The sequence below is a fragment of the Eubalaena glacialis genome, chromosome 6 (genome assembly GCF_028564815.1).
Source record: "Eubalaena glacialis isolate mEubGla1 chromosome 6, mEubGla1.1.hap2.+ XY, whole genome shotgun sequence".
NCBI classification, from domain to species: Eukaryota; Metazoa; Chordata; class Mammalia; order Artiodactyla; family Balaenidae; genus Eubalaena; species Eubalaena glacialis.
In genome coordinates this window covers 87,385,898-87,406,860 of record NC_083721.1, presented here as the reverse complement: position 1 = coordinate 87,406,860, position 20,963 = coordinate 87,385,898, and the positions used below count along the sequence as shown (strand labels likewise).

Sequence of the window (20,963 nt, the reverse complement as noted above, 5' to 3'; positions counted from 1 at the left end):
TTATTACTTGTATCTTTTTCTTTTGGGGGATTGGCCAGTTTCCAACACTTATGAAACCCATTTGTTAAAGTATCAGCCACAGATACTAATGAGATAATACTGTTGTGTAAGTAGATAAATCACATTAGTGTTTTCTAGATGTTAAGCTTGCTTTCCTAATGTACATTTTCTATTTCTTCATAGATTGTAATGAGATGAAATAGATAAGAATAGTACTCAATAAATGTCTTTCATGTAGTTGTAAAACAGGTCATTATGATTAAGCATTCAGTTTAATGCTTAACATTATTTAGAATTAGGTAAAAACGTAGAAATTGTCTGCTGGTGTTCACATTATTTCTATTTGGTTATAACTTTGAAAGGCATCGTTGAACATTATTAACTTGAATGAAAAGCTGATAACATTAGGATCCAGACTGGAATTCCATTTAAGTCATAATTTGGTTGTGTGCTAGAATTTGGAGGCCAGTAAGGTTTGACTTGGATTCATTTGGTAGAAAGAATACTGAAATAGGCTTTTGGAATTTGATTCTTCCATGAAACTGTAGCCTTCTTCAATCTGGGTACTGTTGTGTTTTTAGGTCTCTCATGGGCACTCCTTAGTCTTCTTTTAAGCTCTTTCTTGGATTTGAAGAAACTTAGAATGTTAGAGAAATGAGGGCCATTGCCTTAGAGTGTGAATTGCTTTCTTGGAATAGTTTGGGGATTTAAGTGAATTGAAATCTGAAGGGAATTTCTGTGAGGTGCTTTTACTCCAATGACATAGTCATAAATAAATTCAGTAATCTACATCTCGGACATAGTACGCTAGGGCGTGGTTTTAACACTGGGTTATTAAAATGACTTTTTATTGTGTTGAGTACACTGTTCATTTTGTAAAGGATGTTATTTGACCCACAACACAAAAGTGGAGGCAAATTCATAGCATTTTGATTTGAGCCAGGAACTTAGATTAATTTGGCTTTATGAGAGAGGCTTTGTCTTTCAGGGATCCGTTATTAATGAAGTTTACAGAGATGGATGTAAGTATAAAATGGAATCCAGCATTTTAGTGTTCAATGAGAACTAAAGCTGCAAGACAGTCCACAATGTTTTATTCTTTTTTGTAGGTAAACTTACATAGAAAGCCAGATTCCTAGACGGTTATTCTTTGGTGAAATAGAACAGGTAGTTTATTTTAAGACCCATTTTTCAGCATTCAAGCTTGAGGCACCCATCCACTGTAGATCAACAAGAGATATACCAGTCTGTTTAGCTGAACTGCCTTTCTAAGATAGTGCTTGGAAAGGGCACTTTCCTTGTTCTCAGGGTTTTCTTTTTGTTTTTTTAATTCTCAGTATACTAGGGAAAATAGTCAACATTTACCATTTGAGTCTAATGGGCCATTTTTATTGTTTTTTTATATTTTTAAGTCATTTTACATATAAATTTACAGAAGTAAGAATAAAAGGATGGTGAAGATAAACATTATTAGATATTTTAATAAGCATTTAAACAAAGAAATCCAAGTTTTTATTTCATGTTTTCCTGGTTTTTGACAATACATGTACCTAAAATGAGCGAAGTTTTCTGAATATTAACCTATTGCTCATCAGCTATCATGCATAAATCCAGAACATAGCCATCTTGTAAATACTGATATCAGATTTAAAGTCCATCTCTGATAAGTTCTAGTTTATCATTTCTTCTGTTTCATCTTACACACTTGAATTATCAGAATGCAATGGTTTAAGAATACAGTTGACCCTTGAACAACTTGGGTTTGAACTGCATGGGTCCATGTATACTCGGATGCCCCCCCGTGCGGCTTGTGGAAGTCTTAGTTCCCTGACCAGAGATTGAACCTGGGCCCTCGGCAGTGACAGTGTAGAGTCTTGACCACTGGACCGCCAGGGAATTCCCACTCAGATTATTTTCAATAGAAAATACTACAGTACTGCATGATCAGTGGTTGGTTGAGTTCGCAGATGTGAAACTGCATATACAGAAAGCCGTCTGTGTAACACTCAGCTTTCAACTGCATGGAGGGTTGACTCCCCTAACCCCTTTGTTGTTCAAGGGTCGATTGTATTTTGGAACTTTTGACGGCTTCTAATTTTATCGAATAGAATATTGTCATCTTTGCCCTATAATTACATCACTCATATTTAACCAATTGGATTGACTAATGTGCATTTCTTCGTCATCTGTTTCTTTCTAGTCAAAGAAGATGGCAGAGTATTTTAGGATGTAGGAAAAATAAGGTTCCTGGATTCTGTCTTAGATTTATGTAAGGGTTCATTGGATGCTTAATAACAGTTGCAAGACAGAATGAGTTTTATTCTATTCTACAAGTAAAAATTTCTTATTTTTTGGAAGATCTGTAAGAAAGGATAGAGTCAAGAAATAGTTAGATTTACTCATATAAGAAATGCAGAAGCTAAAATTGAGTTCACTGGTGCTTCATTGGTATATAGGCTTTTTTTTCCCTCATAGCTTTTCTCTAATCATGGTATGCAGTAAAGTTGATCATGAAGTTTTGCCTTATTTATTTTTAGTTCCAGTATTCCACCACTTCGAAGATTACTCTCATCATCATCTTGATAGACGCTTCAGGCTTTCCAAAACTGTTTGCCTATCAGTAGTTGTTTGCATTATTTCACAAATGGCTGTTAACATGTATTGATTGGTAGATTTCTCTGCCCACCTGTGTAGGGGCAACCTTAGTTTAATCAAGATTTTTGTGTTTCTTAGTCATCTCTTCCCAGCCTCCCCCCGCTTCTCATGTATTGAAAATATATCAAACAAACTGCTGTGTCATAAGAAATAAGTCTAATTCTCAATGGAAACTTTTCTAAGGTATTATATTTTAAAATACCTGATAATTATAGAATACATAAGATACAGGGTTTTTTTTGCATAGGAGGTTTTGTAAGGTATGTTCTCTGCTAGATGGACTAAATGTGTGTATAATTTTTTTTGTTCAAGGACTTTTAGTACATTTAAGTTCCTCAGCAAGGGATTTAAATGTCATACCTTGAAGGAATTTTAAAATAGGAAGAAATTTTAAAAACTTTCTAAAAACAGTTCTTAATTTCAACATTTTATAAATACTGATAACAGATTTAAAATACATCTTATTAAGGTTCTAGCTTATCCTTACTTCTGATACTTGAATCATCAGAATGCCATGCTCGAAGATGAACAGTGTTGACAGAAACTGAAAGACCTATGTTTTACACTATGTAAAACTGTCTCGTAAGAAGCATTTCTTTAAAATAATACTTACTGGGACTTCCCTGGTGGCACAGTGGTTAAGAATCCGCCTGCCAATGCAGGGGACACGGGTTCGAGCCCTGGTCCAGGAAGATCCCACATGCTACGGAGCAACTAAGCCCGTGTGCCACAACTACTGAGCCTGCGCTCTAGAGCCCGCGAGTCACAACTACCAAGCCTGCACGCCTAGAGCCCATGCTCCGCAGCAAGAGAAGCCACTGCAGTGAGAAGCCTGCGTACCGCAATGAAGAGTAGCTCCTGCTCGCCACCACTGCAGAAAGCTTGTGCAGCAACGAAGACCCAATGCAGCCAAAAAAATAAAAATGAAAATAATAAATCTCTTTAAAAAAAAAAAAAATTTATGTTTAGTAAACCCTCTTGAATTTGGAATTCGATTTCCAAGGAGCCAAATTGCCCAAAGAGGGTTCAGTTTTATTTTTCAGTAGTAAAATTTAAGTGTATATAACTTTTATTAAATCATGTTTAGTACACCAATTTCATTTTGTTCACAATATTTTTTTTTTAATTAATTTATTTTTGGCTGTGTTGGGTCTTTGTTGCTGTGCACAGGCTTTCTCTAGTTGCGGTGAGCAGGGGCTGTTCTTTGTATTACTCTTAACAATAAAATTTTTGATTCTTGAATTTAATGGAAGTTTGTGCTTATAATAAGTCATTGTCTATAGTGTTGAAATCTTTTTGGATGAAGGAATAAGGGCATTTTTTTTCTTGCCAGGTGTATTCAAGAGCAAATGATCAAGAACCATGTGGATGGTGGTTGGCTAAAGTTCGAATGATGAAAGGAGAAGTAAGTGACGTTGAAACTTGCTTTGTGACTGATTTCCAAGGAAACAACTCCACTCTTGGTTCTGTAAATGTTACTCCAACTCTTAGTTGTTAAAAGCCTACTTCAGAAATAGTTAATCATGCCTTTCAAAAAGTCATGAGACCAGTAATTTATATTTGTGTTCTGGATTTGCAAACACCAAAGCTGCTCTCCAGGGGTATAAATAACGCAGGCATGTGAGGACCACCATAGTTCATGCTTGTAAGAATGTATAATCTGGTTTAGGCAAATCAGATTGATGTAACTAAGCTGTGCTTAGTATTTGTGCCACAAGGGGGAGGGTCTACTGGTTAAACTGAGCAAGGTAATTAGAACTTCATTTAAAGCTCATTATTTTTGTTCAGATGGGATTTTTAAAATATTTTGATGTCTTTTAGTTTTATGTCATTGAATATGCTGCTTGTGATGCCACTTACAATGAAATAGTCACATTTGAACGACTTCGGCCTGTCAATCAAAATAAAACTGTCAAAAAAAATACCTTCTTTAAATGCACAGTGGATGTTCCTGAGGATTTGAGAGAGGCGTGAGTAATTTTGTTTACTGTTGAATTGATTTGTGAATCAAGAGGATTTTTCAGTGCTACAAAAAACTTTTTTCCCCAGACGCCCAGTCAAAAACTTTGACAGAAAATCTTTTTAACAAACAAAAGTTTTAATGGGTGGTGTCAAAATGAAATACTGAGTTTTCATTATAATTGCCCTCTAAATTTAACCTATTATTTAGGTCTTACCCATGAATTACTTTCTCCCTAGGTGTGCTAATGAAAATGCACATAAAGATTTTAAGAAAGCAGTAGGAGCATGCAGAATTTTTTACCATCCAGAAACCACACAGCTAATGATACTGGTAAGGTAACTCCATATTTTAAGGTAGATAATGAATATTGTACAGATTTTATAATTAAATATTTCAAAAGATAAAAGCTAACTTGTTTTATAGTGACTTTATTAAAATACAGTGTGGGAGAAATTTTTTTGCAGTTATAAAATTGTTAATTTGTAAATTTCTCCTGGAGTAAGGAGGAAAAATCAATATAATATTCTTTACATCATAAAATCCTTAATGTATGGGATCCTGGATTCTACCCGTGCCCCCCAAACATAATTTGAAGAGTAGATCTAAGTAATATGGAAATTAAGAAAGCAAAGTAAGATTAACTTGTGGTGGGGGCCGGTGCATGTTAGGTGAGGAGAGAAGTATAGTAGACGAAAATCAAGGAAGGCCTTATGTGGAAGATTGTGTTTGTATTACCTTGAAAAAGGATTTAAGTTTTTGAGTGATTAACTTGTGTGTTTATAGTCTGCCAGTGAAGCAACTGTGAAGAGAGTAAATATTTTGAGTGACATGCATTTGCGAAGTATTCGTACGAAGTTGATGCTTATGTCCAGAAATGAAGAGGCCACTAAGCATTTAGAAGTAAGCGGGTTTACTTGTAAAAGGTTTTTTGCGTGTCCCATTTAGTTTCATGAGTATGTTGTTCAGGTTCCACGGCTGAAACTACTTGACTGTTAGGTAAGGCAACTTGGGACCTGTTTTGTGGCTAATAACTGGAGTCATTGTGTCCTTAGAAGAATTACTTTTTTCTGTTACTTTTATCAAACATAGCCTTTTGTCTGCTAAATGCCTGTTGAGTTATTTATTGTTAGGACTTGGATGACAGGTGCCAAAGAGCTTAAAAACTCACTAGGGATTTCCAGTAGAACTTTATTGCTGGTTTTTGCTGTCCTGTATCAGTCACAATGCATTTCCTTAGTAACTGGTTCACTATAACGACTCCTGGGTAAGAAGAGAGGAGGATACATGGCTTGTAGTTTTAAAAAAGAGCCTATCATTGCTTCTCTCCATCCTAAGGTATTCCTGTTTTCTCCTCTTCTTCGCTGCCACACTATTAGGAGATGTGTTCCCCCCACCCCCTCCCACACACACTTGTGCACACACACACTGTCTTAGAGAAATTAGGGTACGTTTATCTTTAGGATAAGTACACGAATGCCCTTATTAATTTAAAAGTTCCAAACAAGGGATATGTGAATGAGTTTTGAAACATGAATCATCTGAATTGGAGAGCTTCCTGTATCAGTAATTCTGGAAAATTGTTTTAGAATTACTGTTTTCTGTGACCATGATTAAATAGACGGGTCAACCTTTTTTCCCCTTCCATTATATGACCCCAAATGAATTTCCTTTATTCCTTTTTTTCTTAGTTCTTTTTCTTTTTTAAAAAAAATTATAGTGAAATAAACATAAGATTTACCATCCTAACCATTTTTAAGTGTGCAGTTGATAGTGTTGAGAAGTGTATTCACATTGTTGATCAACCTTCAGAACCTTTTCATCTTGCAAAAGTGAAACTCTGTGTCCATTAAACAACTTCCCATTTCCCCTTCCTCCCAGCCCCAGGTCACCACCATTCTACTTTGTTTCTATAAATTTGAGTACTCTAGATACCTTTCGTAAGTGGAATCATGTAGTATTTGTCTTTTTGTGAGTGGCTTATTTCACTAAGCATAATGTCCTCAATGTTTGTTCATGTCATAGCATGTATCAGAATTTCCTTTTTAAGGCTGAATAATTCTGGTGGTACTCACATATCACATTTTGTTTTTCCATTCAGTGGACATGTGGGTTGCTTTCTCCTCTTGACTGTTGTGGATAATACTATGAACATGGGTGTACAAAAATTTTTTTTGATCTTTTATAATAAATTCTAATTTGCCTCTTTTACTAGTGCACAAAACAACTTGCAGCAGCTTTTCATGAGGAATTTGTTGTGAGAGAAGATTTGATGGGCCTGGCAATAGGAACACATGGTAGTAACATACAGCAAGCTAGAAAGGTTCCTGGAGTTACAGCTATTGAGCTAGATGAAGATACTGGAACATTTAGAATCTACGGTGAGGTAAGCTGTTTGTCCCCCACCTTGGGTAACTTTCCTATAACATGTTAACTATTGTCTGGAATTTCAGTTTCCGAAGGGTGAAACGCTTTAAATTAATCAGCCTGGCAATCGTTACATGTATATAGGTGGATTAAAGGTTGTGTTTAATGTGTACTCTTCTCAAAAGTTCCTTAATCAACTGCTTCTGAATTTTACTCTGTTTTATGTGCATTACAGATAATTTATTCAAAAATTTTTTGAGTGCTTACTGTTGGGCACTGGCAGTTACAAATAGCATATAATAGAATAGCTTTTTTTTTTTCAAATGAAGATTATTCTTTTTTTTTGTAAATTTATTTATTTATTTATTTTATTTTTGGCTGTGTTGGGTCTTCGTTTCTGTGCAAGGGCTTTCTCTAGTTGCGGCAGGTGAGGGCCACTCTTCATCGCGGTGCGCGGGCCTCTCACTACCGCGGCCTCTCTTGTTGCAGAGCACAGGCTCCAGATGTGCAGGCTCAGTAGTTGTGGCTCACGGGCCCAGCTGCTCTGCGGCATGTGGGATCCTCCCAGACCAGGGCTCAAACCCGTGTCCCCTGCATTGGCAGGCAGATTCTCAACCACTGTGCCACCAGGGAAGCCCTAGAATAGCTTTTGTAGAACTTGAATTTGAATAATATTTTGTCACTGGTTAATTGTGACATCTGTGTGGACAGGAAAATAATCTGAAAAATAAATCAGACTTTTCTTCATTGAGACCATCCTTCACATTAGAGTAAATGAGTTTTTTGGGGGTGATAATTTCAAGTCTTGACTTTTCATTTGAGTCATATAGTAAATCTTATTAGAGGCCTGATTTTCACTTCCGAAACCGTTAGAAGTGGGCCGTATAACAAAGTAATTAAGATGAAAGGCTTTGGAGCCATACTGCCTGAATTGGAATTCTGTCTCTTCCACTTTGAGAGGGCTTGGAGAAAGTTACTCAGCTTCCCTGCATAATCTTCTGAATTGTAAAATGAGAATAATAATAGTGCTTACCTTACAGTTTATGAGGATTAAATACGGTTTTAAAATTTTTGCTGTGTATAATACAGTGAGCACACAATATACTTGACCTATGGTTATTAAAGGACAAACATTAGAAGTGGAAGTTAACTGTTACTAGAACTATAAATTCCTTTTGGAGAAGACACCCCCCCCCCCATCTTCTAGTCTTTTAAAATCATAACCATTAGCGATTAGGAATTTTAATGATGTTATCAGTAGGTAATTTTTTTTTAAATGCATCTGCAGAAACAGCCTTTTAAATCATTTCTTATGTTGAGAATGAAAAAACAATGCAGATAGTACAGACAACATGAACAATTCTTTTTTTAACACTCACCTGGAGAATTCAGCATAGGAGTGTGGGCCAGATGTATTTAGGATTGGGTTAAAATTTGGCTAATGTAAGTAAGTTAAACTCTCTTGTTAATTTTCTCAGGAGCTTAAAAGGGACCTTAGAGATGTCTAACATATTTTGGTTGTAAAAGACTCTTTCCTAGCTGTTTAATGATTACTGTGACTTTTTTTGGAAAAGTACTTCATGCATTACTTGACTTGAAATGTCACTCTGGTGGTCTGAGCAGAATCTTGTACTAGAGCGTAATAATTCAGTTTTTCTTATTTTATTTTTTTTGTGGATTGTGGGTTTCTTCAAGGTTGAATTTCATGTTTGTTTCCCCTCTCTCCCCACCAGAGTGCTGATGCTGTAAAAAAGGCTAGAGGTTTTTTGGAATTTGTGGAGGATTTTATTCAGGTTCCTAGGAATCTTGTTGGTAAGTACTTCTACTAAATGTTAAATAAGTTAAATGTTATTTAATTACATACAGTGACTTAATTGAAAATTAGCATTTTCTGATATCTTAAAGTTATGTAGAGTATTTTTTTTATAACGGTTTGTCATTATAGTTTTTCTTAAGCCTTTTCATCCTTTGGCCTCTTTCTTAATATTTTCATTTGCTTGATGTCTTTATCATTCATATATCCATCAAAATTGTCGTAGTACTTTTTGAGAAGGTATTTGTGGTAATTTTTTTCTTTTGTTTACTGTAGAAGAAAAAGTAAGAGTGGACTAACAATAGGGTAATAAACTTCTACACAGTAGGCCTCGAGTAAGTAATAGTTGTTGCAAAGGCATAGAATAAAGTTTAAGAAGTCATAGGCAGGAGAGAAGGATGGTGATGATGATATGAGGGGAGGTTTCACTATTAAGTTTTTGACACTCAGTGAAAACTGCTGCGCCCATGGGTTATAAGTTAAGTGACAATTTTTGAATTTGAAGGTGCAGTTAAATGAGCATTATAGCTTGGGATTAGTTGTTTAACAGCTTTGTTATTAATATCCTCTACATCTGTGCTGTCTGTCCTTTAAAATGCTGTTTGAGACATATGGGAGAAGCTTTGGTCACATGTTAAATACTTAGTGATTATCCTAAAAGTTTGGCATAAATAAAGCATCAACATGATGTAGCAAAATTTACTAGGGGAATGGTTTTTTATGATTTTTTTTGTCATCTATTGAATCTCATTAGTTTTTTGACCTTAATGAAATAGTTAGAGCCCCTTGGGCTCCATTTATATATAGTTACGCCTATAGGAAGATTCTATACATGTTTTACTTGTCAAATTCTGTAAAACATTAGTAGGTGAAAATTAAAAAAAAAAAACACTTCCACTATTAAAAAAGATGTTTGTTTTGGCCAGTAACAAGTAGTGCACTTGGCATAATAGTGTACAACACAAGAATTTGGACAGTTTAGTGGTGTTCAACTGTATAAAAATCTTTTCACTTCTGCCCAAACGTTTGGATGGGTATGATATACTACCAGTTAAGTAAGCTCCACTTAATCTGTTCTTAGAAACCACTGTTCACTGTACACTGAATTGCTGGAGATTATGAGTTGAGAGGTTAAAATTAAACGTAAGTCTCAGGAATTGTACATAATTTTAATAAATGTTAAGATACAAAAAGTTACCAAGTGTTTATTGTTGCCTAATGAAATTGCCTTTGACAAGAAAGCTGCTTTTGAAAATGATCCCCTTTGTTGTTTATATAATGCTCTATTATTGACAGCTCTCAGTACTAACATTTTGGTTGCTGCTTTTACAGAACATAATTTAACTTAAGATTTCTTCACTTGTAAAAATGATTTGGAGGTGAGTGTGTCCAAGGGAGTCAGGGTTCTTTCCAGCCCAACAATTCTACAGAAGATAGCCTCGGTCTTGTAGAATTTGTGGTAGTGTTAATTTTAAGTAAAAATTCCTGATATTTCAGAAATAAGGAAATTGGATGTATTTGTAGCTCTCAGATTTTTCTCTTTATTCGTTTATCTGTGCAGTGATGTGAGTACCTGTCATGTCTCTTTTTTTCCTCCACCCTGGCTTGGTTGGCTTTGGTGATTTGGGTTATTTGTTTACTGTTTAGAAAATAAATATTAGCAACTATTATGCATTGGTGAAATACTCAGAAGTAAAGACTTCAGTTGGTTGGTGTGTATAATAGTAGTACTACATCTTCCTCCAAAATGTTTTCTGGGTGAAGCAGTGTTTTGAAAAATAGTACATTCTTAGTCCAAGTGAAAGAAAAAAAAGAGGACTGAGACGTAAATGGGAATGAGGACTACTTGGTAGGTAAGTTTCAGAGAGGATTCCCGCACATATTCAGGTTCCAAGGGTTCTAGACTTGTTGACCATTCCCATCCTTCCCAAATCAAAAGTATTACATGAACATTGATTTGAAAATTAATTGAAACTTTTCACCTCTTGGAAGCCTTCCTTAATCACTTCTCTACTCTGTCCCTTCAGCATTTATGCTCAGTGCTCAAATTATGCTACAGGTCTGCTTCAGTTTGTCAATATGCTTTGGAATTTAAACTGTGGAAATGATCAGTTAAAATACTGACGGTCTCTGGTGGGACTAAATAAAACTTGCAGGTAGGTCCTTGCCACAGACCCCAGAAGGGTGATGGATATTCACTCACCACTGGTATAGTTCACAAGAAGGAAGGGGTAAAGATTTGGGGGAGGGGGTATGATATATCAATCTGTTTTTTCGAAAAGATATTTGCTTATTTTTAGCAGGGTCACGGATGGAGTTGCTGCTTGAGCTTCACTGTGTTAACATGAAGGTTGCTTTTATATGCTGCTGCTAGGGCTGCTCAGAGAAGACATACATCATGTGACTTCCCTGTCCTACTCCTTTGTTTTTTCTTTTTACCTGTTCAATTGCTGCTGCTTTTAAATTTAGGGTTATTGGGCAAGGAGGTTTGAAAATCCTATAATAGTGTCTGCTGTATTGACCGGCTTATTGTTGCCATTGTTTCCTTATTTATCTCCTTCCCCCCTTATTTATTCTTTATTGGGAACTGTTCTCTCAAGCATGCAATAGGAAAAACTTACATTTTAACCTCTTTCAACCAAAATTAATTTATTGTGGAAATAGATTGCTGATATAGTATGAAATTTTAATTAATTGAGGATTTGGACTTAACAAATAAGATGTTGCTGTTAACTTAGGATACATCTATTCCATCTACTGATAGTTACTTGAACATTTACTTCTGTTACCAGGTAACACTACCCAGTATTGCTTTGTTACTTTATGGGTGTATGTTAGCTTTATAACAAGTGAGTTCCTAAGGGGAAGAGCATCTTCGTGTCCTCCTTTTAGTTTCTCCTCTAATTATTGGATACTCAATAACTGCTATGTGACAGACTTACAAGTTAAGTGTGGAGAAGGTAAATAATTTGAATTTTATGTCATTTTACAGTATTTCATATCTAGGAAGACAGCAAACCATATACATGTTGTATGTAGTTGTACAGTTCTGCAGTACTTTAAAAACTTACAGGTGTAAAATGTAATACTTGTTAAATGTCAGCATTTTATTTTGGTGAAGAGAATATTCATTTTAAAAGAATCTTGAAGTCACAGGTGTCTTTTGAACAAATAGGAACTTGAAAATAAAAGCCAGATTGATGACTTTGTTAGTTGTTTGAATAATAATATATGTAATATGTCATAAATGTAAACAAATTGATGTGTTTAATGCCAAAATAAAAGTTTTCTTTTTGCCTTCATTTATATATCCAAGGTTTTGAAATAAATGGGTTGGACTTGATATTTTAAAAATAGAAAAATGATATAGAACATATTAAAAAATATTTAGACATTGAAAATGGCTTACATGTGAGTGGCACTGTCAATCTCAGTTAATAGTAGTTGCCTTAGGCGTACCGAAGAGAAGGAGGTTTCATACCAAGGATAAAGTTCCTCAGTGGTCTTTAGGGTGAGTTAATTGAGAGTAAGAAGATGAAGTTTTGCTTGGTTTTTATAATTTGATAGTAAGTCAAATTAATTGGGCTGGTGTTGAAATGATAAGCAGTGTTGGTTTTTAACTTACCATTATATGTGTTTTCTCTTATTAAAGGAAAAGTAATTGGGAAGAATGGCAAAGTTATTCAAGAAATAGTAGACAAATCTGGTGTGGTTCGGGTGAGAATTGAAGGAGACAATGAAAATAAACTACCTAGAGAAGATGTAAGTATTTAAAACATAATTTGTCTGTGTCGTGTGTCTCCCTCCCCCCCACCCCCCATTCGTTTTCTGGTTGACTTACAGTACTATTTTTTATATTTTGAAAATTGTTTTAGGAAAGTTATATCCGATGAACTGCTTATGCTCTGCAGCAGATTTTTCTTTTTTAAAAAGTTCTGTTCCTTATAATGTTGCTTAACACACTTAGAAAACAAGTCATCTTTCAGTTGTTGGCCTTGGGCTCTTGGTTGGTTTCTCAGTACGTCAGTAAAAAAGCCAGTTTTTGGGGGGGAAAAAAAAAAAAAGACTGATAATCCTAACAGTTCTTTTTTTTGTACTTAGAGTGTAAAGAATTTGATATTCTAAACAAAACAGTCGGCTGTGAAGGAATTCTTGATAAGTAACACTTCTTGACCTTTTTTTTTAGAATTTGTAAGCCCTAACCATTTCTTAATTGAAATCTTTAAGCTTTATGTTGCTAGTAATTCTGATGCCAACTTTCTGAAATTTCTTTTTCAGTCTTTTTCTTACATGTTGATGTCTTGTCCATAGTGCTGTTTTTTTCCCTTCTCATCCACCACTGTAAGCATCTCTCACCTTTGTGGCTCCAGTGGTCAACTCTGTATAAGTTGCATGTCTGAACATAAGGCAAGGATTTTCCCCCAGATTATCTCCCAGAAAGCAGTACATTCACAGCTTCCTCAATTTTGCATGATAGATAACTAGAGAGTTTGTTTGCCTATGGGACAGAGTAAGTTTTTTAAAAAAAAAAAAAAAAGAGAGAGACACAGAGAAAATTGTAGATTTTGGCTCAGATAAATAGCCTCACAGCTGGTATTCGATGTTGTAAAGGTGCCTATGAAAGATACCATTTCCTTTATTCCTTTTAATTAGTTAGAATGTGGAGGTAAATACACACTTAAAAACAAATGAGAGAAAAGAAATGACTTACTATTATAGAAATGAGTACTTGTGGATTGATTTCATCCTACACTGCTTCAAAAACTGCTGTGAACCTCAAGTAATTTTAACTTATTCTTAAGCAAGCACCATGCCCCAAATGGGGAGGGGGGGAATCCCATTTTTTCTTGAATTTAAGATGAGGATTAAAATCGAGGGTGTCATACTGTTATAATTGGCACTGTCCCCATTTATACTTAATATATAAAATAATGGTGATCCATTTGGCATACAACCACTGCCTAAAATTGATCTGAAGATCAAGGTGTTTACTGGGCAAGGTCATTAATGACTCAATTATAAATTTCTTAGCTTGATACTAATATTTAAGTCTTCCCTTAGCTTGAGTTGCTTTCCAGTATTTACCATCTTGTTGCAAGCTAATTCTTCTAGGCCCTCCTTCATAAATTAAGAAGTTATTGTACTTTCCTTTGTTTGTAGTTTTGGTCATTGTTACCTCCATTTCTGTGCCGGAGTTAAGAAATTTAAATGCTAAAAGATACCAAGCACATTATGTAAATTACGAAGCAGGTTGGGATGTACAAGATAGGAAAGGGAGGGCACACTGTGCCTTTCTATAAAAGAAACGTGCTTCTCACGTTTAATCTGGTTGCTGTGTAGGAATGCATGTATTATGTGTTGCTGTTTCTTCCCATATTTTAAAGAAAAGCTGGAAACCTAAACAGTACACAAAATTTTTCAATTTTCAAAACATTGCATGTGAAAACAAATCTGAAGGTTGATATTGGCTTATTTGGGGCCACCATTTCACAATTTAAGCTGTCTAGGGGCATTCCCTGGCGGTCCAGTGTTTAGGACTCTGCACTTTCACTGCTGTGGGCCTGGGTTCGATCCCCTGTGGGCCTGGGGAACTAAGATCTCGCAAGCTGTGTGTCATGGCCAAAAAGAAAGGAAAAAAAAGCTGTCTAAATCCCCTGGAGACTCAGTTTATAACTTGTTTACTCTGAAGTCTTTGGTGACTCATCTCTAGCCCGATACGACCTTTCCACCTGTATACCGTAGCTTTTATTGTCTATATAATTGTGTATTTAATGATTTTCTTTAAGTCTTAAATTTTGTTTTCTGGTTTATCTTATGTCTCCAAGCCAGGTTACGGAGCTCCTTGAAGTCAAGAAATCAAATTCTCATATTCTCCCTTCTTCCCTAGCATAATGAACTGTATAGAGTAGGCACCTGGTAAATATTTGAAGTCAGTTAATTAAGGTTTTTTAAGATTAGATTTGAGTTTTTAATTGTAAAAGAAGCACGGTTTATGTAAAGGTTAGAATAGCACAGAAAGGTATGGTGTAAAAAATAAATTATATTTATGTCCTGTCCATGTCTTTCTCTTTCCATCATGTCTCATAGATTTTAGACTTGTCAGGTTGCCTTTTTGTGTCTTCTGCTCTTAAAAATAATGTTGCAGCAAAGATCCCTTGTGACTGAAGGGTGAATTCCTGGAAGTGCATTTGTTAGATCAAAGGGTATATGGCATTTAAATTTTTAGATCTTGTTAGTTTTCCCACACATTCCTCCACCAGTATAGAAAATGTCTGTTTTCCACATATTTGCCAATACTGAGTTTTATCACAGTTTAATTAGTGCCATTCCAGAAGATGTACATGTTATCTTTCCATTTGCTTGAAAGACATTTTCTATAAACATTGTCCTTTGCATATTTTTTGTCATTTTTTATTACTGAAGTGTGTAAGCTTTTACATTTTGAGTAAGTTAGTCTTTTTATGTATGTGGCAAATATTTTTGCCTTCTGACTTCTGCAATTTTGTGTCATGTTTGGCAGGTCATAAATTGTTCAGAAGTGCATTTCTAGTTTTTTCCCTCCAGTTTTTTTTTTTTTTTTTTGGTGTAATGTTATCAGGAGCAGGATCAGCTTTATTTTTTTCTGAGTGCTAGTTTGTCTCAATGTCACCTATTAACTATAAATAATCAGTTTAAAAAATATTTTTAAATCTAGAAATTTCACTGAAATAACTTAGATGTAAACTCATATATTCAGTAATAATCATTTACTCTTTACTCCAGTTTTGTTTTTTTTAATGGTTTATAATACCTATTAAAATAGTCTGTAAAATACATGCAGTTAAGGATGCCTTTTTACTGCTTTTCTTTGGAGGTAACTATTGGTTACTATCTCTAGTTGGGGGTCAAGGCATTCTGTTTCTCTTAATCCTTGCAGATCAGCTGTTTGGAAAGACTTTACCTTTTTTATCTACTTTGTAAAAGTCTATTTATTTTTAATATTGACTTTAAATGACAATAATATTCTTATGAATTCCCCTAAATTTCCACATCTGGGATGGCATAATTCACATTCTACCTAATATTCCTGTGCTTTTTAAATTCATATCACTAATGCTGTACAATGAGATTATTACTGGAAGGTTTATTATCTTTTCTGAGATTATGATTACCTTTAGAACAGGTACTTTATCCTATTCCTTAGCATAGATTCTGGCAGTTAACAAGTGGATGTTATTTGGAATTAAGTAACTGGATATGAAATTGGCTGGTGAGCAAATTGTTTTCTCAGCTGTAGAATTGGGATATTTCGTAAAGTGAATTTTTAATGAACATTAAATAATGAATGTAAATAATATAGTCCCAGAAATACAGTATGTGATTAAAACTTTTTAGATCTCTTTTCTTCCCCTCCCCTGTCTTTTATTCACTTTGTATCCTCTGTTTTCTGCATGTGAATTTTTGAGGACACTGTCAAGACTTTCTCACTTCCTAATAAGCTTAAGTTAGAGTCCCTTGGTTCATGCCTTCCTAGTTGTAATTACTTCCTTATAGTCACTACAGCTTTAAGCTCCATGATAGCTGTGCTCTGTACTGTAGCCTTAGCAACTGCCCTGGTGCATTTCTTCTTTTTGATCTCCCATACTAAAATTCAATTAAATTTTTAAAAAATTATTTTGAAAATAAGTCACATAGTAGTTTCTTACATAGAATAAAAAGTTAGCCACACTTAATTCCATATTTAGAATCCAAAGTTAAGCCAGTTTGTTTAGATAACTGTTAGGAACTATTCTGTAAAATCAAGAAAATGAGGAAAGACACTGTGATTGGTTGAGTTTACTTAGAATCTGTTCATTGCCCTTAGCCAGTAGGAAGCTGTAAGTTTACTTCTTTAAAGGAAAAAAAAATCATCATCATATTCTCCTCCTCCTCACTTTTTTAAACCTTCCTCTTTTGAAATTCAGCTAAGTAAACCAGGTCTGGGTTAATCCTTTCATTTGCTTTAATAACTGGTGACTACTTGCCCATATCAGTAATTTCTTTACATCGCGTGAATATTGAGAGTCTGTAGATATAATTCTATTAATGGTCACGAAGTACTCCTTCCATTACACACATGTTGAAAGTTTTGCTATCTGAGCACCTGGCTAATGGGTTTTATTATGTTTTTAAGGAAAGCACTACTGAAGTGATATATCTAGTCTGAAAATTCATGCCAGTTTGATGGAAAATTTCTTTAAAAGTTGGTTTATATACTTAAAAGATTAGATTGAATTAGAAATTAGAAAACATAAATATTAAATACTGAGGATGTTGTGTTTTCTTACAGGGGATGGTTCCATTTGTATTTGTTGGCACTAAAGAAAGCATTGGAAATGTGCAAGTTCTTTTAGAGTATCATATTGCTTATCTAAAGGTTTGTATAGTGTTCATATCATGTTGCTCCACACATTAAACTTTAATTTTATATTTGTAGTAAATTTTAAGTCTTTAAATATTTTTGTTAATTCAGCTTCATATTTGCCCTTTCTTTCTGCGTGAGAATATTAAAAGTCCTTTGCTGTAGTAAACTGATTGGCCTCATGTACATTTTTTCTGTGTCCCTCTGTACTTTCACATTTCTTTCCGTACTGTTTAAGACATGGTCACTCTTGTGTTTGATGCAGATAGGACACAGAACCAGGAATGAAGGTGGGCTTTCTTGGTAACTGATATTCTCTGAATCACATGTACTACCCCCATAGATATCAGTTGATAATTCTTAACCATTGTTTTTAATATAGTCTGCCTGGGTTGATGAATAAAGCGAAAAGGTTTTAGAAAAGAAATTCCCTATAAGTTGGATTGTCATTTTCTACTCTTCTTATGCCTGCTGTTTTTTTCTTGTTTATAGTATCTCAACTGCTCTGTCTCTAGTTATGTTTTCCTTTTAGTCACTCATATCATTGGCTGCTGTGTTAATATTTTGAAAGCACCCCTGATAATGTCATTCCTTTTTTTAAAACTCACCTTTCCAGTACTCTACTGCCTTTTAGCCAAGAGCTTTCTCTAGACACCTTACCTTCACATCCTGTAATGACCTCATTCTCTGAATGACCAAGTCTGCCAGTTCATCTAGGTCACAACTCAAGTGTCATTATTTTGATAGGAAAGTAGGTTATTAATAGTACCTGTCATAAATGGTACCTTTACCTCATTTAGCAGAGTTTTTACTCCTTGAAGGCTAGATCTGGTAATTTTGTGTAATTATTAGCTGTTTAAATAGGTTATTTCAGCACTTGTCTGTTGAATATCCCCTAGGTTATTCTAATGCTTGTGTGTAAACATTCCCTTGAAGGAGAAGAGTCATTGTCTTTTTATTTTGAATACCTGTAGCACTTAGCATGGTTGGCACATGATGCTAAGGCATTTAGTAAATGCTTGGTGAATTGAATTAGCAAATGACCTTGTAAATTGTGTTCACTAGGAATACAGTTATACTTTGCTGAATAACTGCCCAAGATCACAGCTTCTTTCATTCGTAGGACTGGAGTATAGCTCAAGCTCTGGGCTTTAAGAAGACAAAAAAATACATGTAAGATTTATCCTTTTTTGTTTTGGTTATAGGAAGTAGAACAGCTAAGAATGGAACGCCTGCAGATTGATGAACAGCTACGACAGATTGGTATGGGTTTCAGACCTTCTTCCACCAGAGGGCCTGAAAAAGAGAAAGGATATGCCACTGATGAAAGTACCGTCTCTTCTGTACAAGGTTCTAGGTCTTATAGTGGAAGAGGCAGAGGTCGTCGGGGCCCTAATTACACCTCCGGTTATGGTAAAAAAAAAATTTTTTTTTTTTTGGTAGTGGTTTCGATGCTCCAATACATTTTGCTTATTATTGTTTTTGGGGTTTTTTTAGGATTTATTTTTTATTAAATTAAATTTAATTAATTAATTTATTTATGGCTGCATTGGGTCTTCATTGCTGTGCGTGGGCTTTTTTCTAGTTGCAGCGAGCGGGGGCTGCTCTTTGTTGTGGTGCGCGGGCTTCTCGTTGCGGTGGCTTCTCGTTGCGGAGCGTGGGCTCTAGGCGTGTGGGCTTCAGTAGTTGTGGCGCATGGGCTCAGTACTTGTGGCTCGCGGGCTCTAGAGTGCAGGCTCAGTAGTTTTGGTGCGCGGGGTTAGTTGCTCCGTGGCATGTGGGATCTTCCCGGACCAGGGCTTGTACCCGTGTCCCTGCATTGGCAGGCGGATTCTTAACCACTGTGCCACCAGGGAAGTCCTGCTTATTATTGTTTAGCGCATCACTTTATCTTGGCTTTGAGGGCAGGAGATAGTTCTGAGGTACATGTTTTAATAGTGACAGCATGCTTTATATTAATGATAGTAAAAGGTTTGTAGTGTTCAAGTAAAAGGTTTGTGTGTAATGAAATGAAACATGTTTTAAGTTTATAGCTCATGATCATGTTTGTTCTAAATATTTAGAATAAATATATATGCAACTTGTTTTCTCAGGTATTTTCCTTGTACAATTGTATACATTTTCCAATAAAAACCTAGTGATGGTGGTGATACTACTAGGATTTATCTTTTGCCTACCCTCTAGGAAAAGTAAAAATGAAAAAATACACTAATCACTATGCCACGATTACATATAGCAAATCTGTACTGGTTTTTAAAATATACTATATTGGTTCATTTGGCAGTTTTGAATATTAATATCTCACATCTGGAATTATTTTGTGAAATACAGCATTTCAATAATATGAGGGCTTTAAAAGTTAGAACCTAGTTAACATTTTATAAATGAACATTTTTCTAAAATGTGTTTCACTGAGAGAATGGGGCTTAACCTATGTAGGAAGGGACCAGTGGATGGTGATTGTCAATAATTCTCTAATCCTGAATTTCTCAGTTCGTCTTCAGCTTTGGAGTTGTTCCATTTTCCTGCATTTGGACTTGGATCTTAGCAGTGACCTGATTTTTTTCTTCCCTTCTATCTCCCCTTCTCTCTTCTCTTCTCTCTTCTCTACTCCCCTATGCTCATCCTAACTGCTTTGGGAAAAAATTTCATAAGCCTTTTCCAGAGTAGAAGGCATTTAGGGAAAACAAATACATGAAAGCTTTACAGTGTGCAGATTCCACTTCCACATTTCATGTTTGACCAAAGGATCATCTAATGATGCCAGAGTTATATTAGATTTGTACTGTCTTTCATTTGTTGTAGAGTTGGATGGTCAAGTTTCCCTTCCCCTTTTTTCATTATTTTAAAGTTAACCCTGTATTGAAGCCTGAAAAGAAAAATTGCAGTTACTGTGTTCAGTATGTGAAAGACTGAGAATTGAGAACTATTACAATCCTGAAAGCACATTTAATACAAAAGACAATCAGTAGTTAAATAGAAATTAAGTACATACTGAATGATTTTAGAGGTACAGATTACTAGTACAAATAATCAGATTTGGTTTTTTGGTTGATGAATTCATTGAACAATTTTATAAGCCTCTGGGAAGTCCACTTATTAATGAGAGGTCACTCTTCAGCAAAATGCTTTTGTTGACAGTAGAAATAAATTTAAATGAGAATGGTAGAGGAATATCATTTGGATTGAAGAAAGCTATGCAAATTGTTCAGTAGATGGCACTCTTACCTCTGAATCTTTGCAAACTAGTAACATTGTATTTCTTGAAATAGCTGTTGAACTTAAAGTGGGCTCCAGAGAAATAAAAATTATTTGAATTTGGTTGTAGATGTTCTTGTCCACTTAATAGCAGAAGGTTTCTTAGGTGGTGAATATATATATATATATATATATATATATATATATATATATAAGCTGTATAAGAATTTAACATCTCTGAAGTTATATACATCCATTGTAATGGATGATGTCTTACAACTTTAATTGGCAGCATTTTCTTTAAATGGCACACAAAATATGACCTAATGTTAGATTTGATAAAATGTGGGGCTTTAGCTGTTAATATTAAGTTCAGCATACGTGTTCATTTAAAAGGATGTGAACCATCTTCATAAGGTGATTTTAGAAGTTTTAGGGGAAAATCTGAGTTAAAATTCTGTTAAAAACAGGTCTTTTTATTTGTTGGAGCCATTACAGATTGAATCGGTTTCATGGATCATTTATAAAGCCTCCCCCCACCCTGACTTTTTGGATTCATGAACTTATATTTTACAAAATTGAGATTGGAA

General features: G+C 35.0%; 1 protein-coding gene across 5 annotated transcripts in view; it reads left to right on the top strand.

Annotated features, from left to right (window-relative positions):
- FXR1 (FMR1 autosomal homolog 1) overlaps nt 1-20,963 on the top strand; it is a 56,112-nt gene that overhangs the window by 24,285 nt on the left and 10,864 nt on the right. For 3 of the 5 annotated variants that reach the window (XM_061194450.1, XM_061194448.1, XM_061194452.1), the window contains 9 exons: nt 3,989-4,060; nt 4,477-4,625; nt 4,855-4,948; nt 5,402-5,518; nt 6,831-7,001; nt 8,716-8,794; nt 12,448-12,557; nt 17,104-17,190; nt 18,381-18,588. In XM_061194450.1, the coding sequence (XP_061050433.1) occupies nt 3,989-4,060; nt 4,477-4,625; nt 4,855-4,948; nt 5,402-5,518; nt 6,831-7,001; nt 8,716-8,794; nt 12,448-12,557; nt 17,104-17,190; nt 18,381-18,588 (1,087 nt within the window). The remainder of the gene's footprint in view (nt 1-3,988; nt 4,061-4,476; nt 4,626-4,854; nt 4,949-5,401; nt 5,519-6,830; nt 7,002-8,715; nt 8,795-12,447; nt 12,558-17,103; nt 17,191-18,380; nt 18,589-20,963) is intronic. The other 2 variants (XM_061194453.1, XM_061194451.1) reach the window with 1 other exon arrangement.